Source organism: Thamnophis sirtalis, unplaced genomic scaffold (assembly GCF_051295495.1).
Source record: "Thamnophis sirtalis isolate CommonGarterSnake01/CBP01778 unplaced genomic scaffold, rThaSir2_p1.2 scaffold_4, whole genome shotgun sequence".
NCBI lineage: Eukaryota > Metazoa > Chordata > Lepidosauria > Squamata > Natricidae > Thamnophis > Thamnophis sirtalis.
In genome coordinates, this window is record NW_028261384.1 from 74,318,273 (window position 1) to 74,331,351 (window position 13,079).

Below are 13,079 nucleotides of genomic sequence, written 5' to 3' on the forward strand. Positions count from 1 at the left end.
GCTGTTTTTTGCTTATGACTATGATTCAGTTGTATCAGTAGTTTTCATCTTTAAATCTGGACTTGCTGAATTGTTATGCTCTGTATTCCATTGCCAGTTTTTCTTCTCTTTGTGTATTCTTGCAATTTAATACAAGTATGAAAAAAAATCCAAATAACTATTCTACAGTTATAAAGTTAGGCTTGATAAGTACCAATAGAACTAAAAAGTCAAGGGTAATTGCATTTCTTTTCACAAAATAACAAAGTTGGAGGGGACCTTGAAGGTTCTATACTATTCCAGACAAATGACTGTTCAGTCTCTTTTTGAAATTCTCCAGTGATGGAATATTCACAACATCTGAAGGCTAGAGATTCCATTGATTAATTGTTCTAATTGTCAGGAAATCTCTTCTTACTTCTAGGTTAGATCTCTCCTTGATTTTGTCTTGCCTTCAGGTGCTTTGGAGAATAGGTTGACCATCTTTTCTTTGTGTCAGTCCCTGAGATATTGGAAGATTGCCATCATGTCACCAATCATTCTTCTCTTTGTTAGAGAAGACATAGCCAGTTCCTATAACCATTCTTCATATGTTTTAGCCTCCAGTCCCCTAATCATTTTGGTGCTAATCTCTGCAATCTTTCTAGAACCTCAACATCTTTTTTATATTGTGATGACCAGAACTGGACACAATATTCTAAGTATAGTTTATCAAAGCAGTATGGAGTGATACTAGCACTTCAAGTGATCTTGATTCTACCCCTCTTTTTATACAGTTTAGGATTGTATTGGATTTTTTGCAAGTGCAGCACACTGCTGGCTCATATTAAATGGTTGTCAACTGGGACTCTTAGATTCATCTCTTAGTTACTGCTGTTGACACAGGTACTACTTATTCTATATCTACACATTAGTTTTTTTCTTGCCTAGATGTAATACCTTATTTTTATCACTTCTGAATTGCATTTTTGAATAGGGTTCAGTGTTCAAGACTGTGTCAACAGCTTTCTGTATCTTGAGCCTATGTTATAAAGTGTTGATTATTCCACCTAGATTGATGTCATTTGCAAATTTAACGAATTCGTTATCTTCTCATCTAAATCATTTATGAAGACATTGAAGAGTATAGGGCTGAAGACCAAACCTTGAATACTCCACTGCAAGTTTTCCTCCATGTAGATGCAGTTCCATTAAAGACTACACACTGAGTTTTGAATCCATCAATGGTGATGTTGTCTAACCCACATTTTTCAATCTTATCAAGTTGTAGATTGTGGTCTACTTTGCAAATGTCTTATTGAAGTCCAAGTATACTGTGTTTACAGCATATCTCATGATAAGCAGAAAACATTTCCATAAATATACTTGATATGTAATCTTCCTCATGATTCACACAGATGGCTTTACAAGATAACAGAATTGGTTTGGCTGCTGTTGAAATTCCTCAGTTTCTTTTGGAGCAGTGAGTTGACAATGTATTTGTCCTTGAGCTAAACATATTCTTCTTTTTTCAATTCCCCCCCCCTTTCTTTCCCCTTCCTCTTAGAATAGAATAGAATAACAGAGTTGGAAGGGACATTGGAGGTCTTCTTGTCCAACTCCCTGCTTAGGCAGGACACCCTACACCACTTCAGACAAATGGTTATCCAATATCTTTTTAAAACTTCCAGTGTTCAAGCATTTACAACCTCTGCAGGCAAGTTGTTCCACTGATTAATTGTTCTAACTGCCAGGAAATTTCTCCTTAGTTCTAAGTTGCTTCTCTCCTTGATTAGTTTCCACCATTGTTTCTTGTCCTATTTCAGGTGCTTTGGAAAATAGCTTGACTCCTTCTTCTTTGTGCCAGCCCCTGAGATATTGGAACACTGCTATCATGTCATCCCTAGTCCTTCTTTTCATCAGACTAGATATATACCCAGTTCTAGCAACCGTTCTTTATATATTTTAGCCTCCAGTCCCCTAATCATCTTTGTTGCTCTTCTCTGCACTCTTTCTAGAGTCCCCACATCTTTTTTACATCATGGCAATCAAAACTGAATGCAGTATTCCAAGTCTGTCTTACCAAGGCATTATAAAATGATATTAATACATCATGTGATCTTGATTCTATCCGTCTGTTTATGCAGCCTAGAACTGTGTTGGCTTTTTTGGCAGCTGTAGCCCACTGCTGGCTCATGTTTAAGTGATTGTCCACTAGGACTCCAAAATCCCTCTCACGGTTACTACTAATGAGAAAAGTACCATATATGCTGTACTAGTGGAATGTAGAACCTTACTATTTTCACCATTAAATTTCATTTTGTTAGATAGTGCCCAATGTTCAAGTCTGTCAAGATCCTTCTGAATCTTAAGCCTATCTTCTGGAGTGTTGGCTATTCCTGACAGCTTGGTGTCATTTGCAAATTTGATGAGTTCCCCATCTATCCCCTCGTCCAAATCATTGATGTAGATGTTGAAGAGTATTGAGTCTAAAACAGAACCTTTAGGTAGCCCACTGCATACTTCCTTCCATGTAGATGCAGTTCCATTGAGAACTACCTGTTGAGTGCAGTTGGTCAGCCAGGTATAAATCTGGTGGTAATGTTGTCTAACCCACATTTCTCTACTTTATCAAGTAGTAGCTTATGGTCTACTTTATAAAATGCCTTACTGAAGTCCAAGTAAATTATATCAACAGCATTCCTCTGGATCACTAATTTTGTCACTTTGTCAAGGAATGCAATAAGATTAGTCTGGCATGATCTGTTTTTGACAAACTCATGTTGGCTTTTGGTTATGACTGTGTTTGACTCTAGGTGTTCACTGATTCGTTGCTTGATAATCTTTTCCAGAATCTTCCCAAGTATTGATAAGTCTGTAGTTTCCTGGATCGATTTCCCCCCCCCCTTTTTTGAAGATGGGAACTACATATAGCTTTCCTTGTCACACTCTCTCATATTGTTTTGTTCGATCAAACAAATTCTAAAGGGAATTGTTACTGAATACAATTAATTTTGCAGTGAATTTTAGAATGTTCAGAAAACAATAAATTTTCATCCTCTCAATGAGTTTCAATACACATCTAAATTATTGCTATCCATGCTTTAGAAAATCTGAAGCACATAGTTCCAAACTATGTGGGGGGGGGGGGCAAGAGACTACAATTTAGTCTTAATATTCAAATGCATAAACATATGTTCTGAAATTGATTCAAGTATTTTTTTTTATTCTGTAACTAATGTCACATGGTCCAATTGAGTCGCCATTCTAACTGGAGTTGTTTCCCAGTTACACATTTCCAGGTGAACATCCTTGACTCCCAGTGAAAGAATGTTGTTATGGCAATACAACTCACCCCATTGCCATCCAACCACCCTCCCAGTTCCCACAGCATGCCCATCCACCAAATATGGCAGCCCTGAAGATCCAAAGAAAAAGATGGCTTCCAGGGCTGATAGGAGGACACGCTCATCGGCTGAGGAGTTTTTTGGGTGGAAATTCCTTTATAGAAGTGGCTGAGGAATTATAACCACCATAAACAACAGCTCTAATTCAGATCAGATTATTTCTACTCGGAAGAGATAGGACCCTAGTGCATTTTCTATTCTCAGCTGTGAAACCAAATATACAATAGGCGATTCAGATATATCCTGCACACTGCTTGAAGTGAAAATAGTCTAGACTTCAATAAATGCTGCACTGCCCTGAAATGAGAAAAGTCATTGGCAATTCCTTTGGTAGTTTATATCAGAGAACCATTTATGAAACTTCTGAAAGGAAGCACAAGTTTTCTTCTGAATAATGGTTAGGTAAGGTATTCTTACAGATCAGAAATGGCATAACTCAACTACTGTATTTTTCGGAGTATGAGATGCACTTCCCCACCCCTAAAAGAGGGTGAAAATTTGGCTGTATCTTATACACTGAATGCAGCCAAAAACGTGAGGCACGAAGGAGGCGATGGTCTGTGGCAATCCCTGCAGCCTAGAACAGCTGATTGGGGGTATTCGGGGAGGCTGATCCACCCACCAATCAGCTGCTCATGCTGAATCAGGCTGCAATAATGTGCTGATGCTGACCTAACTGCTATTTGCTGCAAGGACATGTCAGAGTTTGCAGCAAGCAATCACATTCAGAAAGCACACACAAGTAACTGATTCAGCAAGATTCAATAACATCTCTTTATAAATAATATAACACATTAAGTAAATATACAATACCAAAAGCAGCAGAGAAGTTTCACTTTCAATTTTAGTTTCAGATATCAACACACCATGCAGCTTTAGTACAGAACAAACCACGGCCAGGCTCCATGCTGTCTCCTTCCTTGTTGCTCACACAGCAAATACTGTTTGTTTCCAAAAAAACCCTAATCTCTCTAACACACTGACAGGACACTAGCCACATGAATACCATGGATGCTCATAGGCAGAGGCAGAATATATATTTTTTGGTTTGATTTGGTTTGGTTTATTGGTTTTGTATGCCGCCCACTCCCGAAGGACTCCGGGCGGCTTACAATAAAAAAGGGAGAGAATAAATAAGACAATACAAACAATTTTAAAATCCACAACAGTCACAATTAAGACGGGGCTGGGTGCTTTAACAGCCCCCAGCCTGCCGGAACAGCCAGGACTTAGTAGCTTTACCGAAGGCCGAGAGGGTAGTAAGGGTCCGGATCTCCATGCGGAGCTCGTTCCAGAGGGCTGGAGCAGCAACAGAGAAGGCTCTCCCCTGGGGGGTCGCCAGCCGGTATTGGCTGGCAGATGGAACCCGGAGAAGGCCAAGCCTGTGCAATCGAATTGGTCTTTGGGAGGTAATTGGCAGGAGGCGGTCTCTCAGGTACCCAGGTCCGATGCCATGTAGGGCTTTATAAGTAACAACTAGCACCTTGAAGCGAGTCCGGAGACCAATGGGCAGCCAGTGCAGCTCGCGGAGGATAGGTGTAACGTGGGTGTACCTAGGTGCACCCACAATCGCTTGCGCGGCCGCATTCTGGACTAGCTGAAGTCTTCGAACACTTTTCAAGGGCAGCCCCATGTAAAGCGCATTACAGTAGTCCAGTCTTGAGGTCACGAGGGCGTGAGTGACTATCTGAAGTGCCTCCCTGTCCAGATAGGGTCTCAATTGGTGCACCAGGCAAACCTGGGCAAAGACCCCCCTGGTCACAGCTGATAACTGGTGATCTAAAGTCAGCTGTGGATCCAGGAGGACTCCCAAATTGCAAACCCTCTCTGAGGGGCGTATAATTTCACCCCCCAGACTGAGAGATGCAATAATTAGCCAATCTTTGGGAGAGAATATTTTCTTATTTTTCTCCCCAAAAACTAAGGTGCATCTTATAGTCCGGTGTGTCTTATAGTAAAAAAATATGGTAATTATTTTCTCTTGAATTTATGCCCTCCCCTGTGTGTAATCTGAATGGTGCTGTGTTTATAAGGCAACAATCATGTTCCTAAGATTTCTCTACTGTGAATGTCAGCTATAATACAGATTGCATTTAGAAGTACAAAATAGATTTATAACTGATGGTGAGATTGCTACAGAGTGGATCTGTACCTTAATCTCATATATGAAACTTCAAGATGCATCAGTCTTTTTAAAAGCCTGCTGTAAAATCCTTCCAGATAGTTTGAAGAAGTTATTTTCAGAATTGCAAATTTCACATCAGAATACCCATCCGTCAGATGCCCTAGCAAAACAAAATTTCATTTGTAAGGAAATTGAAATAATAAATACATAAACAATACCTATAAAGAATAAATGTAACAAATCCTCACAACATATAATATAAATATTAATAAACCATACAACATAATATATGTATTACTGAAGGTATGAATGAAAGATAATTCTGGGTATTATTAGTTTCAAATCTTATTTTGACTTCAAACCAAAGTGTGTTGTCTTCCTTTCCCAACACTGAACAATATTTCTGTCAGATTATTAATGCAGAATTGCTCTAGAAAAAAGATCTCTTTATTTTTTATGTTGTAGAATACCATTTTAAAATACAAAACTTGTTCATGTGGTTTTCTTATCAGCATAATTAAAGTATTTGTCACTATCCTTTTCCATGATTCTCTCCCCCACCCACCCACCATTACTCAGTCAAGATGATAAGCCTAGAAATCCCAGATGAAATTTTGTGGAATTCCCTCCTAAAATACAAATTGGGGTTGACCCTGTCGAGAAGAAATGCTGCCACCTCCTGAAATTCTTCAGTGCCAAGAAGTAAAAAATGTGGTTGACACAAAACCTGTGATAATTGTCATTGGCCTTGCAAAGAATATGAGAAAAAATCCTTGGTTATAGTACAACATAGTCCAACTTGATACCTATTTAGAGTGGACATCATTGTAAGATAAAGTATGGCAAAAATAGTAATTTATAAACATTATAGGAGCATAACATTCTTAGACTGTGGTGGCAAAAAATAATAATAATCAGAAGGAATCTGGTAGTATTATTAAAAGACAGAAGCTTTTGTGAGTGGTAGCTTATTCCTTTATTCCTTTAAATAAAAAGCTAGTTCAAAAAGGTACTGCTTGCTCCTCCTCCTTATTTTATAAATTATTTAGCCCTGAAGAAACCCCATATAGAAACCATTTTTTCCAGTGCTGATTTTGATGGGCTTATTTGTACTTCATTGGGAAAAAAATACAGAAGAAAATGCCTATACAAGGAGGTCTGTTGAGAACAAATAATAGCAACATGTGATACAAATTGAGTCAAGCAAAGCAAATCCAGTGAAATCTGGCACACTATCCTAATAGGTAATGTGCAATTAGATTGCTGGTTTGACTGAATGCCTTACATTTCCCCTCCTGAAAGTTGCCTATTAAATTGATGACATCTGAGGCTGGAGATATGCTTTTGTTGGAATTACCTATAACTTTCCTGTTCAGATCATCAGAAGCTGGACAGCTAAAACTGTGTACATCTGGTGCTTTATGCACAAATAATAAGAAAAATTATTCAGAATATGCAACTGGGTGCAGTAAACCTCATTTTAGACTTTATGGTGAAATACGTGAATTAGATGTTTCACTGCCATACAAGAGATTATATTTCATTTCATTTCATTTTTTTCACGCCTAGTAATGAGTACAAAATCCTCACCTGTATGGTAGTCATTTAACCTATTGTAATAAGTAATTGTGATTTGTAAATACAAGAGAAAGTTCCTTCTCCAAAAGCATAAAATTATAGTAATTCTTTATCATGCCTTCCAAATTTCTATGGGATGAAGCTCCCCTGTGGCCTCTTTACATTGAAAGCATGGATTTATCAGAAGTGTTTTAATAAATAGTTGTTTAATGAATGCTTATCATAGATTTCTCCTTGATTGTACTTCTTGGATTAAGTTGTTAGCCAATAATACTCTACAAAAAGTGTCGATGCTTTTGATATCTTTCTCTTCATTACAGATTTTTAAAAACATCACTAGTGAAGATTCAGGCCAAGGGCATGGAAGCAGAAGGCTGATCAGTTTCTCCCTTTCAGGTATGTTTTTTCTCTAACATTATCTTATTAAAAGTTCCAGTGAATTTTTTTGACACCTATGCTCAATAAAATGGGACTAATAGCAATACAATATTTCAAGAGTAAACCCCTCTCTTTTATTGCCACTATTTACGAATAAGAAAGCATCTAGAGTAAGATATCTGATGAGCACCTTACAGAATGATTAGTTTACACTGTAACAACGTTATTTACTAACATAAAAGGAAAGTTATTTTTAAAAAATCCAGGGAAAGTCTTCAAGATGTAAAGTAGTTCTGTGCAAAGATAGACAATAAATTAAACTTGGGGTCCTGGTAATATCTCAGATATATATAAGAAGAGGAAATATTTTAATATTTCTCATCAAGTTTAGTAAGATAAGCTTTGTTCAGTTTTGCGTGGCAGTTATGAGGTTTGGGCATCTCTTTCAGGTTTCTTAATAAATCATTGTCTTCTAAGGAGAAGGGAAGAGGCATAGTTAGTGCATATTAGAATTTTAAAATCATGCTGCTGCCAATATTTTTTCAGCGTACAGCAGTATCTGTTCTTACCAGTCAACCTCCCTGGACCATAGTTTAGATATTTTATTTTATTCTTTATTGTACCAATCTTCTATTTGAGTCAACTTGCTCTAATATTAATTCATTTATCACTGTCTTGGAAACTATCAAATAAAATACTAAAGACATGTGCTTATAGGCATCCTAAAAATGAACAAATACAATAAACTGTATTGTATTCTTTGAGATATCATTAGGTAAAGCATTATGGTAGATTTAAATTATTGAAAAACATTCCCTTTTAACTGATCAGGAGCCAATAATAGTGACTTTAAAAGATTTGGAAGAGTAGAAAATAATTATTATAATAAATGATAAATAATAAGAAATTCAAGTTGTTAGACAAAACATTTATGGCTCAAGAAAAGCCTTGTCATATTAAAATCTGTTCATTGGCTTTTCTATAACTTTTAAAATAGGGCTCATTGTTTAATATATTTGTATTGCAGATGGAGCTCCCCCCCCCTTTTTTTTTTTTTTACTCCACAGCAAATCTGTTAGGGAGATTGGTCTAAGATGGTGGTTTTCCTACTTTCCATCACATCAGATTTTGTCTGTTAAGAAACACATCCTATCTTTCCGTAATTTTTTTATCTGTCTAGTGAAGTCTCATTTCTAGCTGAACTTTTGTAGAGCAAAAAATGCTGGTGGTGGATATGCTGTCTTTCAGGGAAGCCAGAGTGTTTCCTGGCCTTCTTGATAATACATTGCTGCATCTTCTTGGAAAGCAGGTTTTGAAAATAACTTTAAAGATCCAAACATATGTGCCTTCATTCTTCTCACCATTTTTTTTCCTGGCTTAACAATGACTTAATTATAATTGTTTTATTATTTCTGAAAACAGTTAAAAACAGCCATATGTGTTAGTAATAGCATTAAAACATTAAAATATTTCCTTCTTTTTAATAATAAGTGAAATATCACCAGGATCACAAGGTTAATTGTTGTTCACTTTCCCCAAAGAAGTATATTTGTATATTGAAGACATTTCTCTTATTTTAGTAATTAAGGTTGTTACATTGTAAACTTCATGTGCTCTCTTCTTCATAGATAGGTGACAACAAAAGAGAGGGATTTTGCTCTGTGATTATTTATATTAGAACAGATTTGTAAACCGTTAAGTGTTATGACAAAAATATTACTGAAATCTTTAATAAAATAATGCTATTTGTATCAGTCGTTGTTCTACATATTTTATAGTTAATTATCATATACTATTCTTTAGAATTATCTCCCTTCATACAATTTAATTAGTCTATATAAACCCCAGCTTCATCTATTTGGAATTGTCGTGTATGTTGAACAACATCTGGAATAGATATGCTGATTAGAAATAGCGGGGGTTGTAGTCTCAGAGTTTTTGTGTCTGTCTAAAAGTTATTTTCCTGAATTATGGCACTGTCCCCATTCTGCTATATACAATTATATTAGAAAACAGTAACCTGCTCTATCTCCAAATAAACGTACATGCATAATACCTACCTATGTGTGTTTCTGTGTGTGTCAATTGTTATTGTATCTCTGCCTTTTAATAGATTAACCTGCAAAAATTGATCTGTGTTATGTAATGTGCTAGTCATGCTAGTTTTTAAATGTGAAAAATAATTTTCATCCATTTCTTATGCTCTCAGTTGTTTGAGAAAAATTGACTGTCATTTTCAAACAGATAGATATATACCAGTTGTGCAGAGGCCTATGATTTATAAACAACCAGAAATGATGTATAATATACCTGTAATAATTCTCTTCATCAATAAATTGCACTGAAAAATATTCATAGAGAATTTTAACAGGTGCCTTCTTCCTCTTTGATTCATATAAACCCAAGTAATGTATTTTAGAAGTGGACAGCATTGCACTTCTTTGTATATTGGTTATACAAATGTTTCAATCTATAGCAGGAGTATCTGGCAACTTTACTTATCATGATTGGGATCCCATCATGGATATCTAAAGTGCCTCATGTTCATTCTCCTATTTATATTCTTCTACTAGCCATAATGAAGTTTAGCCAGTCCAGAGCCTCAGGATTGGGAAAGGAGCATCCATTTTTCATTCTTGTCTCCTTTCTATAAGCTATTCAAGAAGTAATGGAAGACTTTTTCTAGATTCTTCAGGATTCAGTTTCTCAAAATATTTTTTTAAATTCTGGATTTGTATTACTGAACATAATTTTTTTTCTATTTACTTACATTGTTTCATCCATAGCTGCCAAATTCTTTTTATTCTTTCAGCATTTGCAGCATCTTTGCCCCCGTATATTTTCATCATACCATTTGCCCTGATTGAGTATATTGTGAATGCTACAATGATTTTTAATGTGCTTTTACTCAGTTACATCTCAGAGCAATAATCAAAACTTAATTTGAATCTTATTTAGTTATCAAAGTTGTTGATACAGTTCTACAGAGAAATTATTGAGTGTCATTTGTTCTTCTATAACTGTCTGGTTTGGTACAACAATTAAACAGGACAGGTACAAACTTCAGTGAAAAGTTAGGACTGCAGAAAAAATGATTTCAAGCAGCCTGCCTTCCATTGAGGACCTATATATACTGCGTGAGTTAGGAAGAGGGCTGACAAAATGTCTACAGACCCCTCACATCCTAGACATAAACTGTTTCATCTCCTCCCTTCAGGATGCATACCAAAACAACTATACACAGACAATTTTTTCCTGTGCTGTCATTCTGCTAAACACATAATTCCCACAGCACTGTCTTATCTCAGGATATTTCTCATTTAGTAAGGCTGTATTACTATTATCCTTCTCATTTCTACTACCTTCTCTTATTGATATCATGATTATATTATTTTGCTATTTGTCTTCCCAGTAAGATCTTATGCACGAGATAAATTCCTTGTGTGTTCAATCACACTTGGCCAATAAAGAATTCTCTCCTCTCCTCTCCTCTCCTCTCCTCTCCTATTCTATTCTATTCTATTCTATTCTATTCTATTCTGTGAGAAAGTCTTCATCTAGCAACAATGGTGAAAAAGTAATTTTATGATCAATCCTCAGATTTAAAATCTTTGTAAATCTACACAGCAAAGGAAAGCTGAAATAAGATCATAAGCACAGTCGTGGTTTCACTTAGTGACTGCTTTGCTTAATAACTGAGTTGCCAATCCCAATTATGTCACTAAACATGGACCATTTATATTTATTTTATTTAATACACAGTTAAGAAATTTAATTGAAAAAATATTAATAATAGTTTAACAGAATATAAATAATGCTAATATGGATATCTAACATTTTTGCAGATTTCCAAGCTTTTGGTTTGAAGAAAGGCATGTTCTTCAATCCGGATCCTTACCTTAAAATTTCAATCCAGCCTGGAAAGCATAGCATCTTCCCAGCTCTTCCACACCATGGACAGGAAAAAAGATCCAAGATTATGTGTAACACTGTCAATCCCATCTGGCAAGGAGAGGTAAGGCATGGCCAAGAAAGAAATAAGGATGCCTAGAGAGAGAGAAAAGAGGCAAGATTTTTCTTGCTGACATAGGCTGCTGATCTTTTCTTCCATAGAAAGAAAAGACTTATTTTTAGTGTTTTATATATTCATTTTATTTTTTTAGAAACCGTCCATTTTCAAGGTAACTCACTCTTTCCATTTTCCCCTATAAAAATACAATATTTAGTTAAAAATTAGTCCTCTAGAACTCACATATCACTCCACACACACAACATTTAGATATGCTTTTGATTTCATCTTTGGATCCAAACTATGAAACAAATTGAACTCTTCTTCAATTGATTATTTTTTCTTATGTATGATATAATATCCAAGGACACTGGACCAAAGAAATTAACCCTTATAGACAAATAGAATAGCCCATCTCTTCATCTGTCAAAATAGAGGAAAAAAGGGATTTCTGCTCTTCTATATGCGGATGGTGTCATGCTGCTTTATCCAACATAATTGTCCTGAACCAGTTGCTTTGGCTAAGCATTCTAAAAATAACAGCTAGAAATTAAGTACTCTGAAACCAAGATCATTATTTTTGCTAACTACCCTAATGGCACATGTCTAGCAATTAAATAACCATTTAAAAGAGCAAGTCAAGAACAAGAACTTATGCCAAATTCATATACATGAAGAGTGGCTGTCTGGAATACACATGGATTATCTCAAGATCTCCTCTCTTCCAGGAAAATTTCAGTATCCAATATCCAACTAAACTAGTTGAAGGAGAGTATGCTTTCTCATAAGCTATGCTTTGTGAAAGTTACATAATGTTTCTTTCTTTGTGAAAGTTACATAATTTTCTATTTCTATTTATTTAAGTAGGTGCCAGCAAGGACAGATATAGATACTCTGTACTCCTTAAATTTCATTCATTATGGCTTAATTTGTTGTTAAATCAAATGTTAAGTATTTTGTGCACTTTGTGTGACAAAATGGTTATTGGTAAAGCTGGTAATTATTAAATAATTATTAAATAAAGGCAGAGGCTGGCATTACAAGAACATAATTAGAGGCTGGTTGAGTGTCTTTATTATGTACAAAAAAAACAAACAACTGGGAACAAAAGAAAAAAAAATAAGTAACATGTTTTGGTGGTGACAAGGTAACATAAATATAATTGAATAATTTGCAAAGTCCCAAATGCATTGTCCTTACACCTAAGAGCATATGGAATGTACTCAAATGTCAGAAGAACATTGGACTATGACACTTCATGGTGCTTCCTTTTAGAATGTTGTGCAGATGAGGGTGAATGAATGGAGCAGAACAGATGGAAATAGTAGCTCCTGTATAGATGGTTATTGAATATTTGAATAAGTATATAGTAGATAAGATAGTCAAATAATACAGGGAGAAGAAACAAAAATCTATTTATGCCAGATAGATTCAGTTTGGAATATATGAATACAAAGAATTAAATTGTCAATAAGTAATTTCAAACAATCCGATAAAGCTGGAAATTGCAAAGAGCTGTATAAATTGGAATCAATTAGGCAGTGACACAGTCAGGAGTTTTTGTAGGAGGTTATTCTGATATCCTTTCTGTGTCCCAGATTCTATTTCACATTTCATTCATCAC

General features: G+C 35.6%; 1 protein-coding gene across 6 annotated transcripts in view; it reads left to right on the top strand.

The window, feature by feature from the left end:
- Nucleotides 1-13,079, top strand: part of HECW1 (HECT, C2 and WW domain containing E3 ubiquitin protein ligase 1) — a 274,097-nt gene that overhangs the window by 147,994 nt on the left and 113,024 nt on the right. For all 6 annotated transcript variants that reach the window (XM_087713122.1, XM_087713121.1, XM_087713124.1 and 3 more), the window contains 2 exons: nt 7,389-7,464; nt 11,292-11,461. In XM_087713122.1, coding sequence (XP_087569248.1) covers nt 7,389-7,464; nt 11,292-11,461 — 246 coding nt within the window. The remainder of the gene's footprint in view (nt 1-7,388; nt 7,465-11,291; nt 11,462-13,079) is intronic.